This window comes from Scomber japonicus, chromosome 1 (genome assembly GCF_027409825.1).
Source record: "Scomber japonicus isolate fScoJap1 chromosome 1, fScoJap1.pri, whole genome shotgun sequence".
In the NCBI taxonomy this organism is placed as follows: Eukaryota; Metazoa; Chordata; class Actinopteri; order Scombriformes; family Scombridae; genus Scomber; species Scomber japonicus.
The window spans coordinates 29,005,430-29,019,394 of NC_070578.1; the positions used below are offsets into that span (position 1 = coordinate 29,005,430).

General features: G+C 40.1%; 1 protein-coding gene across 2 annotated transcripts; it reads left to right on the forward strand.

Annotated features, from left to right (window-relative positions):
• The first annotated feature begins 673 nt into the window (after positions 1 to 673).
• usp8 (ubiquitin specific peptidase 8) lies at positions 674 to 13,632 on the forward strand. 2 transcript variants are annotated; one of them, XM_053324471.1, is made up of 18 exons: positions 674 to 847; positions 1,505 to 1,649; positions 1,798 to 1,883; positions 2,022 to 2,163; positions 5,181 to 5,223; positions 5,362 to 5,533; positions 5,753 to 5,915; positions 6,024 to 6,165; positions 6,679 to 6,953; positions 7,050 to 7,553; positions 7,979 to 8,053; positions 8,227 to 8,525; positions 8,759 to 8,980; positions 9,068 to 9,278; positions 10,465 to 10,701; positions 10,982 to 11,124; positions 11,406 to 11,538; positions 12,033 to 13,632. In XM_053324471.1, the coding sequence occupies exons 1-18, from the start codon at positions 744 to 746 to the stop codon at positions 12,189 to 12,191; spliced, it is 3,255 nt and encodes a 1,084-aa protein (XP_053180446.1). In that variant the 5' UTR covers positions 674 to 743; the 3' UTR covers positions 12,192 to 13,632. The 2 variants fall into 2 exon arrangements, with proteins under 2 accessions (XP_053180446.1, XP_053180454.1); XM_053324479.1 differs by having other exon boundaries at positions 5,365 to 5,533.
• The last annotated feature ends 333 nt before the right edge of the window (positions 13,633 to 13,965 follow it).

Genomic DNA, 13,965 nt, shown 5'->3' on the forward strand with positions numbered 1-13,965 from the left:
CTGTCAAAAAAGTAGCTAAAGTGTAAGCAACGCATCAAAAAAAGGTAATTCTTCACATCAGCGAGAGCTTATCAAACAAACCAGCCAGCAAATACGAGTCTTCATTATCTCTAGAAAATACCAGAACATCGATGATTACCTGTACTGTTGTTAAAATAGCTCACATTAGCTCTGCTTTAAACTGCGTGAGCTCACAGCTAGCTGGCTAACTCGAGCACTAACAAAGCTAAATTAATATTTAATTAGCGACGTGGTGTTATTGTGAAAGTAGTGCTTTGGTTTGTGATTTTTTTCCCTTCCTGTATAATGTCGTGTTTTATTTGTTTGTATTTGTTAGCTGAGCAGCACCTTGTCCACGCAGATAGTCGCCTGCTAACATTAGCCAGGAAACTACTTGTGGTCAGTGTTGTTGTTTATGTCTCTGGTAGCTGACAGGTGACTTCTTATCGACATGTCATGATTTCACGTTAACCTATCCTAATTTTGGCCACTTTAAATGCGTTATTGGTTAGTTAAAATATTGTTTTTTGTTTCCTTTCGTCGACACTTTAAAGCTAATAGTGAAAGGTGAGTTAGCTTCAACACATAGCTCGATGTTTTTGGGAGCAGCAGCAACAGCAGCAGCATGTGTGCTTACTTTGTTTTGCTGTCACAAACATTTTTTTCCAGAGATGTCCAGGCTGGGTCAACAGCACTGAATGGTTGCCTGCCTGTGAGCTCTGACCCAACACACACCCGCCAAGATGCCTGCAGTGTCCACCGAGGTGAAGGAGCTGTATCTGTCCACATCTCTGGGGGAGCTGAACAAGAAGGCTGAAATCAAGCCGGACAAGATCAGCACCAGAAGGTATGTTTGATGGATAGGTTCACAATTATTAAAGCCTGTCTTAAAACAACATTCAGGTGTCCATATGAGTGCTTAGAAGAGGTGTTCCTCTTCAATCCCCTTCAAATGTGCTTTAGATATATGTGATGGAGGCCAAAATCTACAGTGTCCATACCATCATTTTGTGCATAAATGCATTTAAAAGTCTTCAGCAGTCTGAGTTAGTCATATCAAGTGAATATCTGCTACATTTAAAATCTTTTTAGCATCAAATTCCCTCTTTGTGCTGTTGTGGAGTATTGGAACAAAGAGAGCGATTTTGGCACTAAAAAGACTATCATTAAAATATATTTATATACATTAATTGACTAATTTTGATGACTAAAGCTTCATATTGGCTTCAGATAAACTTTTAAAGGCTCTCCATCACATATTAAGTGCATTATGAAGGGATCTTCTAATGATCCGTACGAACAGGAGGAACAAGAGAAACCTATTTAAATCCTAATTTGGGCATCTGACGATTGTTGTAAGACAGACTTGAAAAATTGTGAGCCTGTCGTTTTTACTGGTAACAGTCCAATTTAACATAGTTATTATGTAACACCAGTGTCAAAAGACCTGAAGAGTACATATATAATACTGTGAAAATGTTTTTTCTCATTTTCTGTGTTGCAGCTATGTTCAGAGTGCCTGTAAAATATTCAAGGCGGCAGAGGAGTGTCGTCTGGACAGAGATGAGGAGAAAGCTTATGTACTGTACATGAAGTATTTAACAGTATATGACCTCATCAAGAAAAAACAAGACTTCAAGCAGCAACCGGTATAGTGACTGTCAATCATTAAATGTCTTTTTTGTGCATTTGTTACAGTGCAGTGCTTCTTATGTAAGACTTCTTGACCAGTGGAAATGTATCAAGAATTGAAATCTGTTTTTGTGCTTAAATTATTTTATATTCTCATGTTCAAAGGAGTATTACATGACCATGCTGGGGACAACCAGCTTTAAGAGGGCCATTGAAGAAGCAGAGAAACTCTCCGAAAGCCTTAAACTCAGGTTAGACACTTTTGTTAACTTGGATTATACACAGTCCTTGAAATCCATGAAAAGAAGAGATCAGAACACAAGTATGTGATTAGTTTGTTTCTGTTTTATTCAGCTAATCTTTTAATATTTATATTTATAATCTAACAGGTATGAAGAAGTTGAGGTTCGAAAAAAGCTGGAGGAGAAGGAGAGACAAGAGGAGAAGAAAAGAAGGGATGAAATGAGTGAGAAAGATGGTGGTCGAGGCTCTCCCAAAGCGTCATCAGCCAACAAGAAGGACAGCAAAAAGGTACAGATGTCAAACTATGAATATTCTCTCATTTCATTTGGATGTAAAACTTAACCGCAGGTGGCACACAAATAACTAGGGATTCAAGTAAAACTAATTTCCATAACAAAAAGTAAACTACACACAGATTTACTGCGGAATATCAGCTACCCATAGTAGATCAGTAGTATCAGTGGTTTAGTGAGTGCGTGGATGTGAGAAAGTGTAATGTATGCAAGGGGTAAGGTGGAAAAAAACACAGAATCTTAAATACAGCAAAACAAAACCCGGCTAGCTGCGAGCGGCCACTCTTCCAGAGCAATCAGGAGGAGCTGATTCAGATGCGCTTCATCCTCCTGCCACACCTCTGCCACTCTGACTTCCTCCTACACACGAACAGGAAAAACACATGCAAATCACATAAAAGGAGCCACCAGCAGAGTGGGAGGGGTTGTCACAACATGCATACCTGTGTGGGTGGTTGAACTAAGCCTAAACCAAGTGCAGTGATTATCATGCTGAGGTTTTGTGAACAAGGCAATTCATTTAAATGTCAATTATCGCAGGCACGATTATGTAAATGCAATCAAACATTTGGTCACCTTTACTAAAGACCTTACCTGAGTATGATAGTGAGGTTTTCTGCGTGGATGTTAAGGCTTTTTAAAAACCCAATTTGTGTGTCTTTCTATTATAAAAGACAATCATATTATTCAAACCTTCTTTTCTCTTTCCAGTCAAACACATATAAATGGAATTACACATGGTTAGGTTTTAGCTGAATTCCTCAATTTTAGGAAATGTGTTTCTATATTATGTCAGTATTATCAGGTGTTCTTCATTAAGTAATTCACGCTTCCTTGCATCTGGATGTAACCCAGAAATCGTCCCCCCTCCACCATCATCAAGGATCTTCCAATGCATTGACTGCTGCTCAAAGGAGTGAGGAGAGATCCAATTTTTTCAATGATTGTTCAACTAATCTAACAGATCTGACAGTCATGCTGTTCTTGTGATTTTAAGTTTAAAAGTATACTCTGCAAGATTTTCCTTAAACAAACAAAAATGATGTTGCTCTGGTCACGACACTTCTGGGCGCCAACCTTTGGGCAGCTAATAACATCATTCAGGGTGTGAGGTCGAGACCCGGTTACATCACTGTCTCTCACCTCTGCTCCACTCTGCTCTCCGTCTCTGTGTTGTGGATGTATAAAGAGCTGCAGGTCTGTGTGTCTGCTTGATTGAGGGCGGGTCTGAGCTACACACACACACACACATAGAGGCCACAGAGGACAGGATGAAGCTTTGCATTCACACAAAATCCAGCAATGCAGCAACTTCCCGCAGGGTTGTGCGGAAGCGTGGGTGTGAAGCAATCAGAAAATAACATATTTATCTGATTCATAGGTTGCTCTTGCCAGCGCTGCTTGTTCTCCTCATTGACTCTTTAGCTTGCTCAACCACCTCTCTCTCTCTTTCTCGGCTCACTTGGGAAGAGGGGCCAACTTTGAATGCCATGAGTTCACAAAACCAGCTTTATACTTAAGAGTTTAAACTGTGAATAAATTCTTCATATTGATAGCGCATTTCTACATAGTTGAGGTGCTGAGTTCTTACCATCTCCTATAATGTTAACTTCCTTACTGGAAACTACGACTAAATATCTTCATCATCAACCTTTTTTTCCATGACTAAGACGAGATAATGACGACACAGCACCAATGTCTAACACACAGCACCACACTAACTGTGACTGTACCAGCATGCAGTATTGTTGTAGACTAAAATATAGCTTAAAAAATAAAAAACTAACACATTTTTTCTTTATTTTCATTGATAAAAAAAGAGGAGTCAAAATATTATAGCCTCACAGTTAGCGTAGCCTGAGCATCACGTTAGCAGAGCAGCAAGTGCTCCATTGGTGTGTCTACACTGGAAGCGTTCAGGTGTACTGTTGAGTTTATGTCACCCACGTGTTGAAAGTGCTCAGAGCACAGTCACAGTAACCGTAGTTACACCTTGTGTCATTAAGTCCACAAGGCAGCCTTTTTTCTTATCACTGACCTTATATCTTTTAATTTCATGTTTTTAAATGGAAGCAGCTTTTAAATGGTGAGCGTAGTATTCTTTTTAATTTTATGTGACTAGCTAGTTTTATTTCTGTTGTCCAGAACAGAAATGTAAATTTGTATTTTGAGCAACCAAAAAATAGGTTTCAAAATATTGTATTATCTGTGATTCTCTCAGTGTTGTATAATGGTTTTAAAGAGAGTACCAGGGCCCAGTTGTTGCATTGTGTTGCTTCAGTATAAATATGCAAATCAGTACATGTTCCATGTCTGGATGTATTCCTGAAATTGATACCATCAAACCAGGCTCTGTATGCAAAGCTGCATTCTGAATCATTCGACTAGTGTTTTTCATCAGATAATGACAAGATAACATCTTATGTGAAGTAAATTTGACTGAAATGACAAAAAAAGTTGGTTTTGAGTAGTCTATGTTGAATATTATCTGATGACTGCAAAAGATGTTAACAGTTTATATTGACAAAAATTATACTGAAATAGTTGAAAAAAATGTCTAGACTTTTATTCAACTTAAAGTTGACTTAAAACAGGATGAGGTTGACTAAATATGATTAAAAACTAACAAAGACTTTTGACAAACACTGAGACTAAATTTTAAAAAAAGCTGACAAAATGAACACTAGTCTCCTCAAAATGATGCTTGATTAAGGATGTCCCATTTGATGAATTAAATTCTCTCATCCTTGCATCGCTTTCTCGCATCCACCTCGCCTCGCTGGGAGGAACTGAAATGCGAGGAAGAGATGCAAGTGAGTGAAGCCATAGTAACACTAGTTAACTAATAATCTTAACTGATCAAAATCTCATCTCTGAATGCCTCACCCAATAGATAATAGACTGATTATGTAAAGCTCTTATCATTTGAGGTTACTTAATGTAAGAAGAGACTCAGGTCATTAGAACTGGTCAGATCAACATTTTAATAAGGTTTTTATTTCTGTCTATCAGGTAAAAGGAGAGCAGAATGAGCTTAAGAATGCAACTTCAAAAGGTAAGCAGAAAAGCAAAATAAGTATAATAAGTGTGTAGTTCTTTGATCATTGTTGTCAATCAAGAAACCTGCTAGTATGTTAAGTGTGAATTATATACATTTTATTCCATGTGCTGATTGAATGAATTCATCTTATAGCAGCGGTACAGCCTGGTGGCATCACAGCTGAGAAACTTTTCAATATGATGAAGGACCAGACGATTACAATGATTGTAATGGATGCGCGAAGCCGCACAGACTTTGAGGAGTCTCACATTCAGGTCCCAGCTCAGACCTGCATCAGCGTGCCTGAGGAGGCTATCAGCCCAGGGTAAGGAAGAGGAGAAAGCAGTTTTGAAGACTCCAAAATTGTTGTATTTTAGGTTGTTGTTTTTTTAAAGTGTATCTACATGTCTTTGGCAGTGCTTATATTAGTAATTGTGGCTCCTTTTGTTAACTGCTTTTTCTGTTTCCTATGTTTGTGTGATCAACAATTAATGGAATATTTGACCTCCTTATTTGGGTTCACTTTTTTTTTTTTTTTTTACAGAATCACTGTGAATCAAATTGAGGCAAAGCTGCCAGAAGCATCCAAAGAGCAGTGGAGGCAGCGGGGATTGGTGGATTATATAGTCCTGCTAGACTGGTTTAGTTCTGTTACTGACCTTACACTGGGCACCACCTTGCAGAGCCTCAAAGATGCCCTGTTTAAGGTAACTGTGTGTATGTGTGTGTGTGTGGTCATGTGTGACTCGTCATGTAAACATGCATAAATAACAGCTGATTTTTCTGGTGAGTCATTGTGTTTTCACACTCCACAGTGGGACAGCATCACCATCCTGCGTAGTGAGCCAATGGTGCTGGAGGGGGGCTACGAGAACTGGCTCCTGTTTTACCCCATGTACACAACCAACGCTAAAGTTCGGCCACCTAGACAAAACATAGCCAGCACCCTCCCTCAGTGTGAGTATAACCAGTGCAGCATTTGTCTCTAGCTTTGGCACTCTGTCTTCATTGAGCACAGGGCATTCTTTTTTTCTTTTGCTAGTGGGTTAGGGTTAGGATTGATGCAGCTGCTGATATTTTATTTTAAATGATAAAAATCTAAATGAGTTAAATCAAATGGGTTAAATTTTGTTTACTCAGATGTCATATACACCACAAACACATGCTTTTTTTATTTATTTTTTTTACTTCAAACACAAATACACACACCAGTTTGTAAAGCTCATAGTAGCAGCTCACCTGAAGTGGGTCTTAAAATAAATGTTCCAAGGTCAGCTATATATTGCACATCACGATCATTGTGTTCCAGCTCTTTCTTTTATTTCCAGTATTTTCAGTGTAAAGGCTTATATATATAACAGTGAGATATGGTCAAAAATAAATAAGAATATAATTTTAAAAATGCACATTAATCTTGTGTTACTGATCTCATGTAACTGGAATTTTTTTCTCTCTATTTTTTTTCATCAGTAAACTTCAGTTACCCATCCCTTGAGGAGCCAAAGCCTCCAAGCCCACCTCCACCAGAGCCTGAGGTTAAACCTGAACTGCAGGAGCTCTCAGCTCCTCCACTGGTGAACGGAGTTGCTCCAGCGGAAGTCCCCACACCTACAATGTCTGTGGGTACTGACAGATTACCGGACAATGTTGATTCCCCTGTCTCAGGCTCCACAAACTCTGGGCTGGACCTAAATAAAAAGCGACCTGTGGTAGAGCCAGCTGCCACAGCCAAGGCCTACCCACAGGTACTGTACTTTAAAACCATAGAAGAAGACAAACACATTTAATTGCTTTTAGCATCACTCACACTATCATCTTTCCCCTTTGTTGTCTTGTCACAGTTTGACCGTACCAAGAAACCCTCTGTGCGAGTGTCAGATGAGCCGAAACCCAGCCAGAATGGGTCAGACAAGGACTCCACCCAGAACGGCCCAGTTATCCCCAACCGCTCAGGCAAACCAGCCTTCGGCCCCAACACTTCTCTGTCTAAAGAAGAACAAAGTCAGATACACTCTGAGGCAGTGGCAGTAATGGAGAAGGCGCGACAAGAGCAGGAAAAACGCACCCAAGAGCGGCGTCTAGAGGAGGAGAGGCGGGAGAAGGAACGGAAGGAGAGGGAGTTGAAGGAAAGGGAAGAAAGTGAGAAGAGGAGGAAGGAAGAAGAGGAGAAAAGACATCAGGAGAAAAAGAGACTGGAGAGGCAGAAGGCAGAAGAAGAGGATGACAAAGAGAACAGGGTGTGGGACGAGAAAGAAAGGAGGGGAAAAGAGCAGAACTCTGACACACCCTCAAAGAGTATGTCTCTGGACTCGCCTGCGCCCAACCATGCTGTCAGTGAAATAAAGGTGAGTCCCCTCATCTTTCAGTGTTGATCACCGCTACAGGTCGATGACTCATTTCACCTCTCTGTGCATAGGAAAGTGTATAAGTTTGTGTTTATGCAAGCTATAACACAAACATCTAATGTTATTGGATAAGTCGGTCATAAATTACACAATAAGGATGAATGGTTATTGCGGGGGCAAAACTCTAGGGTTCCTGAATTGTAGATAAAAAGAAACTTCTTCTATCTTACCTTTTTTTAAATTTTATGCAAAACAGCAAGACCACAAGTGCACATGTCTCTACGTATAGCCCAGTAATCAGATCTGATGAATTAAGGATTTTAAGCTCATTTTATGCTCTTCCAATTATTTTTGCACAAACATCCCTTGTAATTATTTTTGCTGTAAACCTTTAAGTGAAATCAGTGTGCGTCTTTATTCTATAGAGGGAGCCCCTGACCAGAGCAAGAAGTGAGGAGATGGGTCGGAGTGTGCCAGGCCTGCCAGTCGGTTGGATGAAGGTACCATACACGTTTGAATATGAGTGATTCTAAAATAGTAACAGAGTTGAGTTAGTTGGACTCATTGAAAATGTCTCACAATAGAGAAAATTTAATTTATGTCAAATAATTATTTCTGTGTACCTGATTTATGTCTGTAGCCTAATGCTTTATTTCTCCTTCATTTTGGCTAGTTCCTTGACACCGTGACAGGGACCTACAGATATTACCATTCCCCAACAAACCGCGTCCACCTGTACCCCCCTGAAGTCACTGTTCCTCAGACCCCACCCTCTACACCGCCAACAGTCAAACAGAAGCAGCCACGACCAGCTGAGCCAGACCCCAACCGCGACCGAGAGCGGGAACAATCCAAATTAAAACGCTCCTACTCCTCCCCTGATATTAGCCAGGACCTGAGAGAGGAGGCCCAGAAGAAGGCTACGGCCCCGACCACTGCTGCTGTCATACCCACCATCAACAGAGAGACCAAGTAAAGCACACAGAGATATTTTCTGATATTCAGATACCTTTTAAAATATTTGATATTATCCTACAAAACCAGAAAAATACACCTCTTGTATATTTTTCAGTAGTCCCATAACACATAATACCTTTGTAACTTGTAACACTGTATCAGAAGGCTGTTAACTTCATAGTCATATTTATGGGTGTAATTGCTGGCATCTCCAATCAGTGTTCTCTCTGTATCTTTTATGTCTCCAGACCTGCCACTCCTAAAGTCTATTCTAAAGTGGAGATTGCCCGACCGTCAGCTGCTAAAATCCGCAACCTGAATCCTACATTTGGAGGTCTGGGTGCATCCTTCACTGGCCTTCGTAACCTCGGCAACACATGCTATATGAACTCCATCTTGCAGTGCCTGTGTAACACTCCTGCCATGGCTGATTACTTCAACAATAATTATTACATGGAGGACATCAACAGGTAAGGGCTGAGATAACAACTGTCAAGACATGTGGGGAGCTGAGGAAGATATTTAACATTTCTGTTCCCGTTCTTCTCTTCTGACAGATCCAACATCCTTGGCCATAAGGGAGAGGTGGCAGAAGAGTTTGGTGTGATCATGAAGGCCCTGTGGGCTGGTCTGTACAAGTGCATCAGTCCGCGGGACTTCAAAATCACCATAGGGAAGATCAATGAGCAGTTTGCTGGTTATGACCAGCAAGACTCTCAGGAGCTGCTGCTGTTCCTCATGGATGGGCTCCACGAGGACCTCAACAAGGTAGTACTCACATTGGATGCTAAGACAAAGAACTAGGACACTACCACCAGCATGGAATATATTTATTTAACTTTAAAAAGTTTGATCCAAATTAGCTCACGCTGACTGAAATTTTGAGTAAATAAATGTTAAGTAATTTATTCCCTTCAACCACGGCTTGCTATGGCCTTCTACTACCCCTGTATGTTGTTGCACATTTGCCTTTTGATCACAAAAACATAGTCTTTTATAATTGTCCTTTCTTTTTTTTTCACTGGGTTTCATTTTGATGGCATATTAGAGAGTAAGTAAATAGATGTGTGTCCTTGGTACTCCTGCAGCAGTGTGAGTGTGGTATGTCTGCATCTGTCTGGTCTGATGCTCCGTCAGAACCTCTGCATGTAGACCCAAGACATGCCTCCATTGCCTGTATCGTCGGACTTTACTGGCTTCATTTTTATGTGAATGGAGGAAAGGACAAGAGAAATTAGAAAAAAAGACGTATAAAAGACCATTTCATAGCTTGATATTTTACACTTTTTTCCATTTTTAACATGCTGAAGTATCAAAAAGACATTCAGTCTTAGCTCAGACCACTGTTTAGCTGTTAATGAAGATATAAAACCATGATGACCTGGGGTTGACTTAAAGTAGTGCATTTACCCCATTTTACTTTTCAAGCTATTTACTCTCTCAAGTGTAAGAAATATGGTGCCATTTAACAACTGATGACCTGCATTTCTCATGACACACTCTCCATTTCATCACATCTCTTTTGTGTGATGTTCAGACCTGTCTGTCATCAGGTTGGCCCCGTCCCAAGCCACTTTGTCTCTCCAGGCTTATTGGTTATTCAGTCAGACTAATTAATGAGAATGTAATTAGCGTCAAGTGTTAACCTGCCTCTCATATCTTCCTGCCCTTCATTCCGAGAGTGAACTGGATATGGCTGAACTGCATGCAAATGACCCTGAAAGACATTATGTAGGTTTTGAATATGAAGTTTGTCACTGAGGAATTCAGCCTGTAGTTATTGTACTCAACGGTAACTGCAGGATTTTGTGAGATATTTTACCTACGACTGGAATAATCTGTACCTGCCATCCGTGATTGAGCTTTAGTGGAATAATAATAATGAAGGCAGGTTTCACCTAAGCCGCAGTTGATCCTGTGTGCAATCATGTTGTTTTTCCATTTCTGGTGTCAGGCGGATAACAGGAAGCGGTACAAGGAAGAGGATAACGACCATCTGGACGATCAGACAGCGGCCGACGTGGCCTGGAACAAACACAAGCTGCTGAACGAGTCCATCATTGTAGCGCTGTTCCAGGGGCAGTTCAAGTCCACCGTGCAGTGTCTGACCTGCCACCGCAAGTCCAGAACCTTTGAGACCTTCATGTACCTGTCGCTGCCTCTGGCCTCTACCAGCAAGTGCTCCCTGCAGGTCAGACAGACATTTTATGTATCAGAGCGTGTGTCTGGAGTTTATATATTAAACTTTAAACTCATCAGAAACACTGAAGTGTGGCTAAGTTCTAAAACAAAATCATGTCATCTATCTATCCTGTCAAATTATTTATTAAGATTTTGTTATTTATATTCAATGTTCAGTTAACTACATCTTTGCAGTAAATACACCTAATCAACTCCTGACTTGCTATTTCATATGGAACAGGTTTGTTCTTAGTACTGAAATGACTGTTTTGTTTTGTTGTGTATCACAGGATTGTCTGAGGCTGTTCTCCAAGGAGGAGAAGCTGACAGATAACAACAAGGTGTTCTGCAGACACTGCAAAGCTCACAGAGATTCCACCAAGAAACTGGAGATCTGGAAGGTCCCTCCCATTGTCCTCGTGCACCTGAAACGGTCCGTGGTGATGCTTATACCTGTGTGCATGTGATCAATAATTATTAATAGATAGACAGAACAATGAACAACAAAGAACAATGCTGCGTATTTCAATCTTATTCAGTAGAGATATTTAGTTTGCTTTTTATAGTTCTTGTTTCTACTGCTTGTAAAAGATTAAGACATTTTTAATTAGAAGAATTTAGAAAAAATCTGTGATATGTTTTTTCTTTCTTTTTAAAAAAAATTATCTTGGTGTTAATATTTTGATAACGCTTTTCTCAAATTGTTTCCTGCAGCTTCTCCTATGAGGGCCGATGGAAGCAGAAGCTGCAGACATATGTCGACTTTCCTCTAGACAGTCTGGATCTGGCCCAGTACGTCATTGGACCCAAGCAGACCATGAAGAGATACAACCTCTATGGAGTGTCTGTAAGTAGAAATGAAGTGAACTTTGTCGCAAACAAACAATAGAATTATAAGTGATGTTAACATCTGCTGAGGGGCATAATATTAAGCATTTTATATTTAACACTGTAGTTATATCTTGTACATATTATTTAATGCTATCAGTCATTTGGTTTGGAGAGTCCATAAAAAGATGAAAAAGGGATGATTACTTTTTTTGTCTAGCTACTCAAATAAGACTGATATTGAAACTGTTCTAAATGCAGTTTAGACGATTCCTCCTCTTAGATAATATTTTCAGCCACTTGACAGCAAGTTGAAAAGGAAAATGCAACAACAGAGAAAACCTCTGTCCCTGTAAAATACGGTTTTACATACCAGCTTATGAGAATGAGTTAGTTTGAATGCATATTCAGACGAACACCCCTTTTCAATAAGTAATTTAGTAAGTAACACTTTAAATGTAATGATTATCTAGCTGTCAAGATGGCTTTAACTGTCTTCTTCTCCACTGCCAGAACCACTATGGGGGCTTAGATGGTGGCCATTACACAGCCTACTGTAAGAACAGCATCAAACAGCGCTGGTACAAGTTTGATGACCACGAGGTGTCCGACATCTCCACCTCCACCGTCAAGTCCTCCGCAGCCTACATCTTGTTTTACTCCTCCCTGTGATGGAGCTGCAGGACCTGAAGAGAAAACACTACACCAGAGCAGTGATGCTCAAGCCTAGAGGTTGTTTTTTTCTTTTTAAGATTACAGCTCTGAGGACCTGGTGCACATAGTTGCGGGTTGACTAGAGGGTGTTTGTGCACGCGAGGATGTACTCGGGCGAGTGGCCGCGAGATCCCGCCTGTCCCAGATGGGAGAGAGGTGCAGGCACACTGTGCAATGCTTCAGCTACTAGAGGACCTTATAGCTGTTAAAACATGCCGTCTGTTCATATTACTGATCATCTAGAGACTAAACAGATGCTCCTTTCACTCTGATGCTACATTGATGGCTATGTTGTAGGGCTGACAGCTGGTTCAGATGTTCTTCACTCTCATTTCTGTTGCGCTCAGCGTGAATGGCCGTATAGCAGAAGTGATTCTCAGCTTTCTTGTACTATGTATACACCGGGATTAACAGTTAGATGGCATGTACATACCTACCAATGCTAATGTTGCACATTCAAAATGTACATAATGGAGGGAAAGGTGTAAATCTGTTAAGTGACCAAATTTTTTTCTTTTTTTTCTTGAAAGTAGCAGCCATTATAGTATCACCACATTCATGAAGACGAACCATGTTGTTTTTAAGGGTTAAATTTAGCCTTCTAATGTTAAACATGATCTTTAATAAGAAAGAAGAGGCTGTAAGTGTGAGTTTTCTGTATTTCCTAAAGGGAGGTGGGTATTGAGGTTGTTGCTTGTTCATATTAGCCACATTCTTGCACTTACACAATATGCAATCGATTTAAGTTCTTTTTTTAAAATCATTTAACTGCATACATTAATACTCGACTCCGAATGCTTTAAAATGATACTGACGTTGAGATCTTGTTCGTCTTTCTTGGTCCGGCCGTTGCGGATGCCTCCTGCTTCTATAAAGTCGGTTGTGGAATTTGTTCTCTGTTAAACACACTTAATTATTGACATCGTTATATCTCCAATACAAACACAAAAACTATTTAGAGGACAAATAACCAACATCTTTTCTTGGCTTTTAACAACAAGGCTGGTATTTGAAAGAGCAGGAAAGAGGCCCAAATTAAGATTAATCAGATTAATTTTACTTATGTTCAGTACTGACACGGGAGAATATGAAGTCGTGAGAAACTGACCTTGTTCTCTTTCAAGAGTGTGTTAGCATCAACACTTACTGCCTGCCTGACTGACCGACTGACGAGAGCAAGCACAGAGTAAACTCCCATTTTTCTTGAATGGACCAGAATTCTGAGGTTGCTCTCTACTTCCTGAGTACAGTTTTCTTGCCTAGCATGAGATTAGAAACTTTTATTTCCTTGTACATGTTGATTTTATTTCTTATTGCTCTAAAAAAATGTTTCAGATATAACAAATATATTAACCTTAATGACTCATACGACTATTTATTAAAACTGCTTCAAACTAGTGTTTGTGTGTGGATGACTGTTTCATGGTATTTTTGGGCAAACATTCAGTGGTGCAAACATTTGGTTGTAATAATAACAAACTAGGCATTTCTAGATCATCTCATTTATTTCAAGAACATAAAAATAAAGCCAACCAGAAAACAAACATCAGATTTGTTGCAGCTGATGCAGGTGCTGCCATGAGGATCAGATTCACACTCATGGGAAATGCAGAGAAATCAGAGTCCATGGATCTTTGGCTTGTGGAGCGGCTTGCGGCTATAGAGCAGCATGTAGGCGTTTGGAGACTGTACAACACTGTCCTGTATCTCTTTGACCACTGAGTCGTCAAAA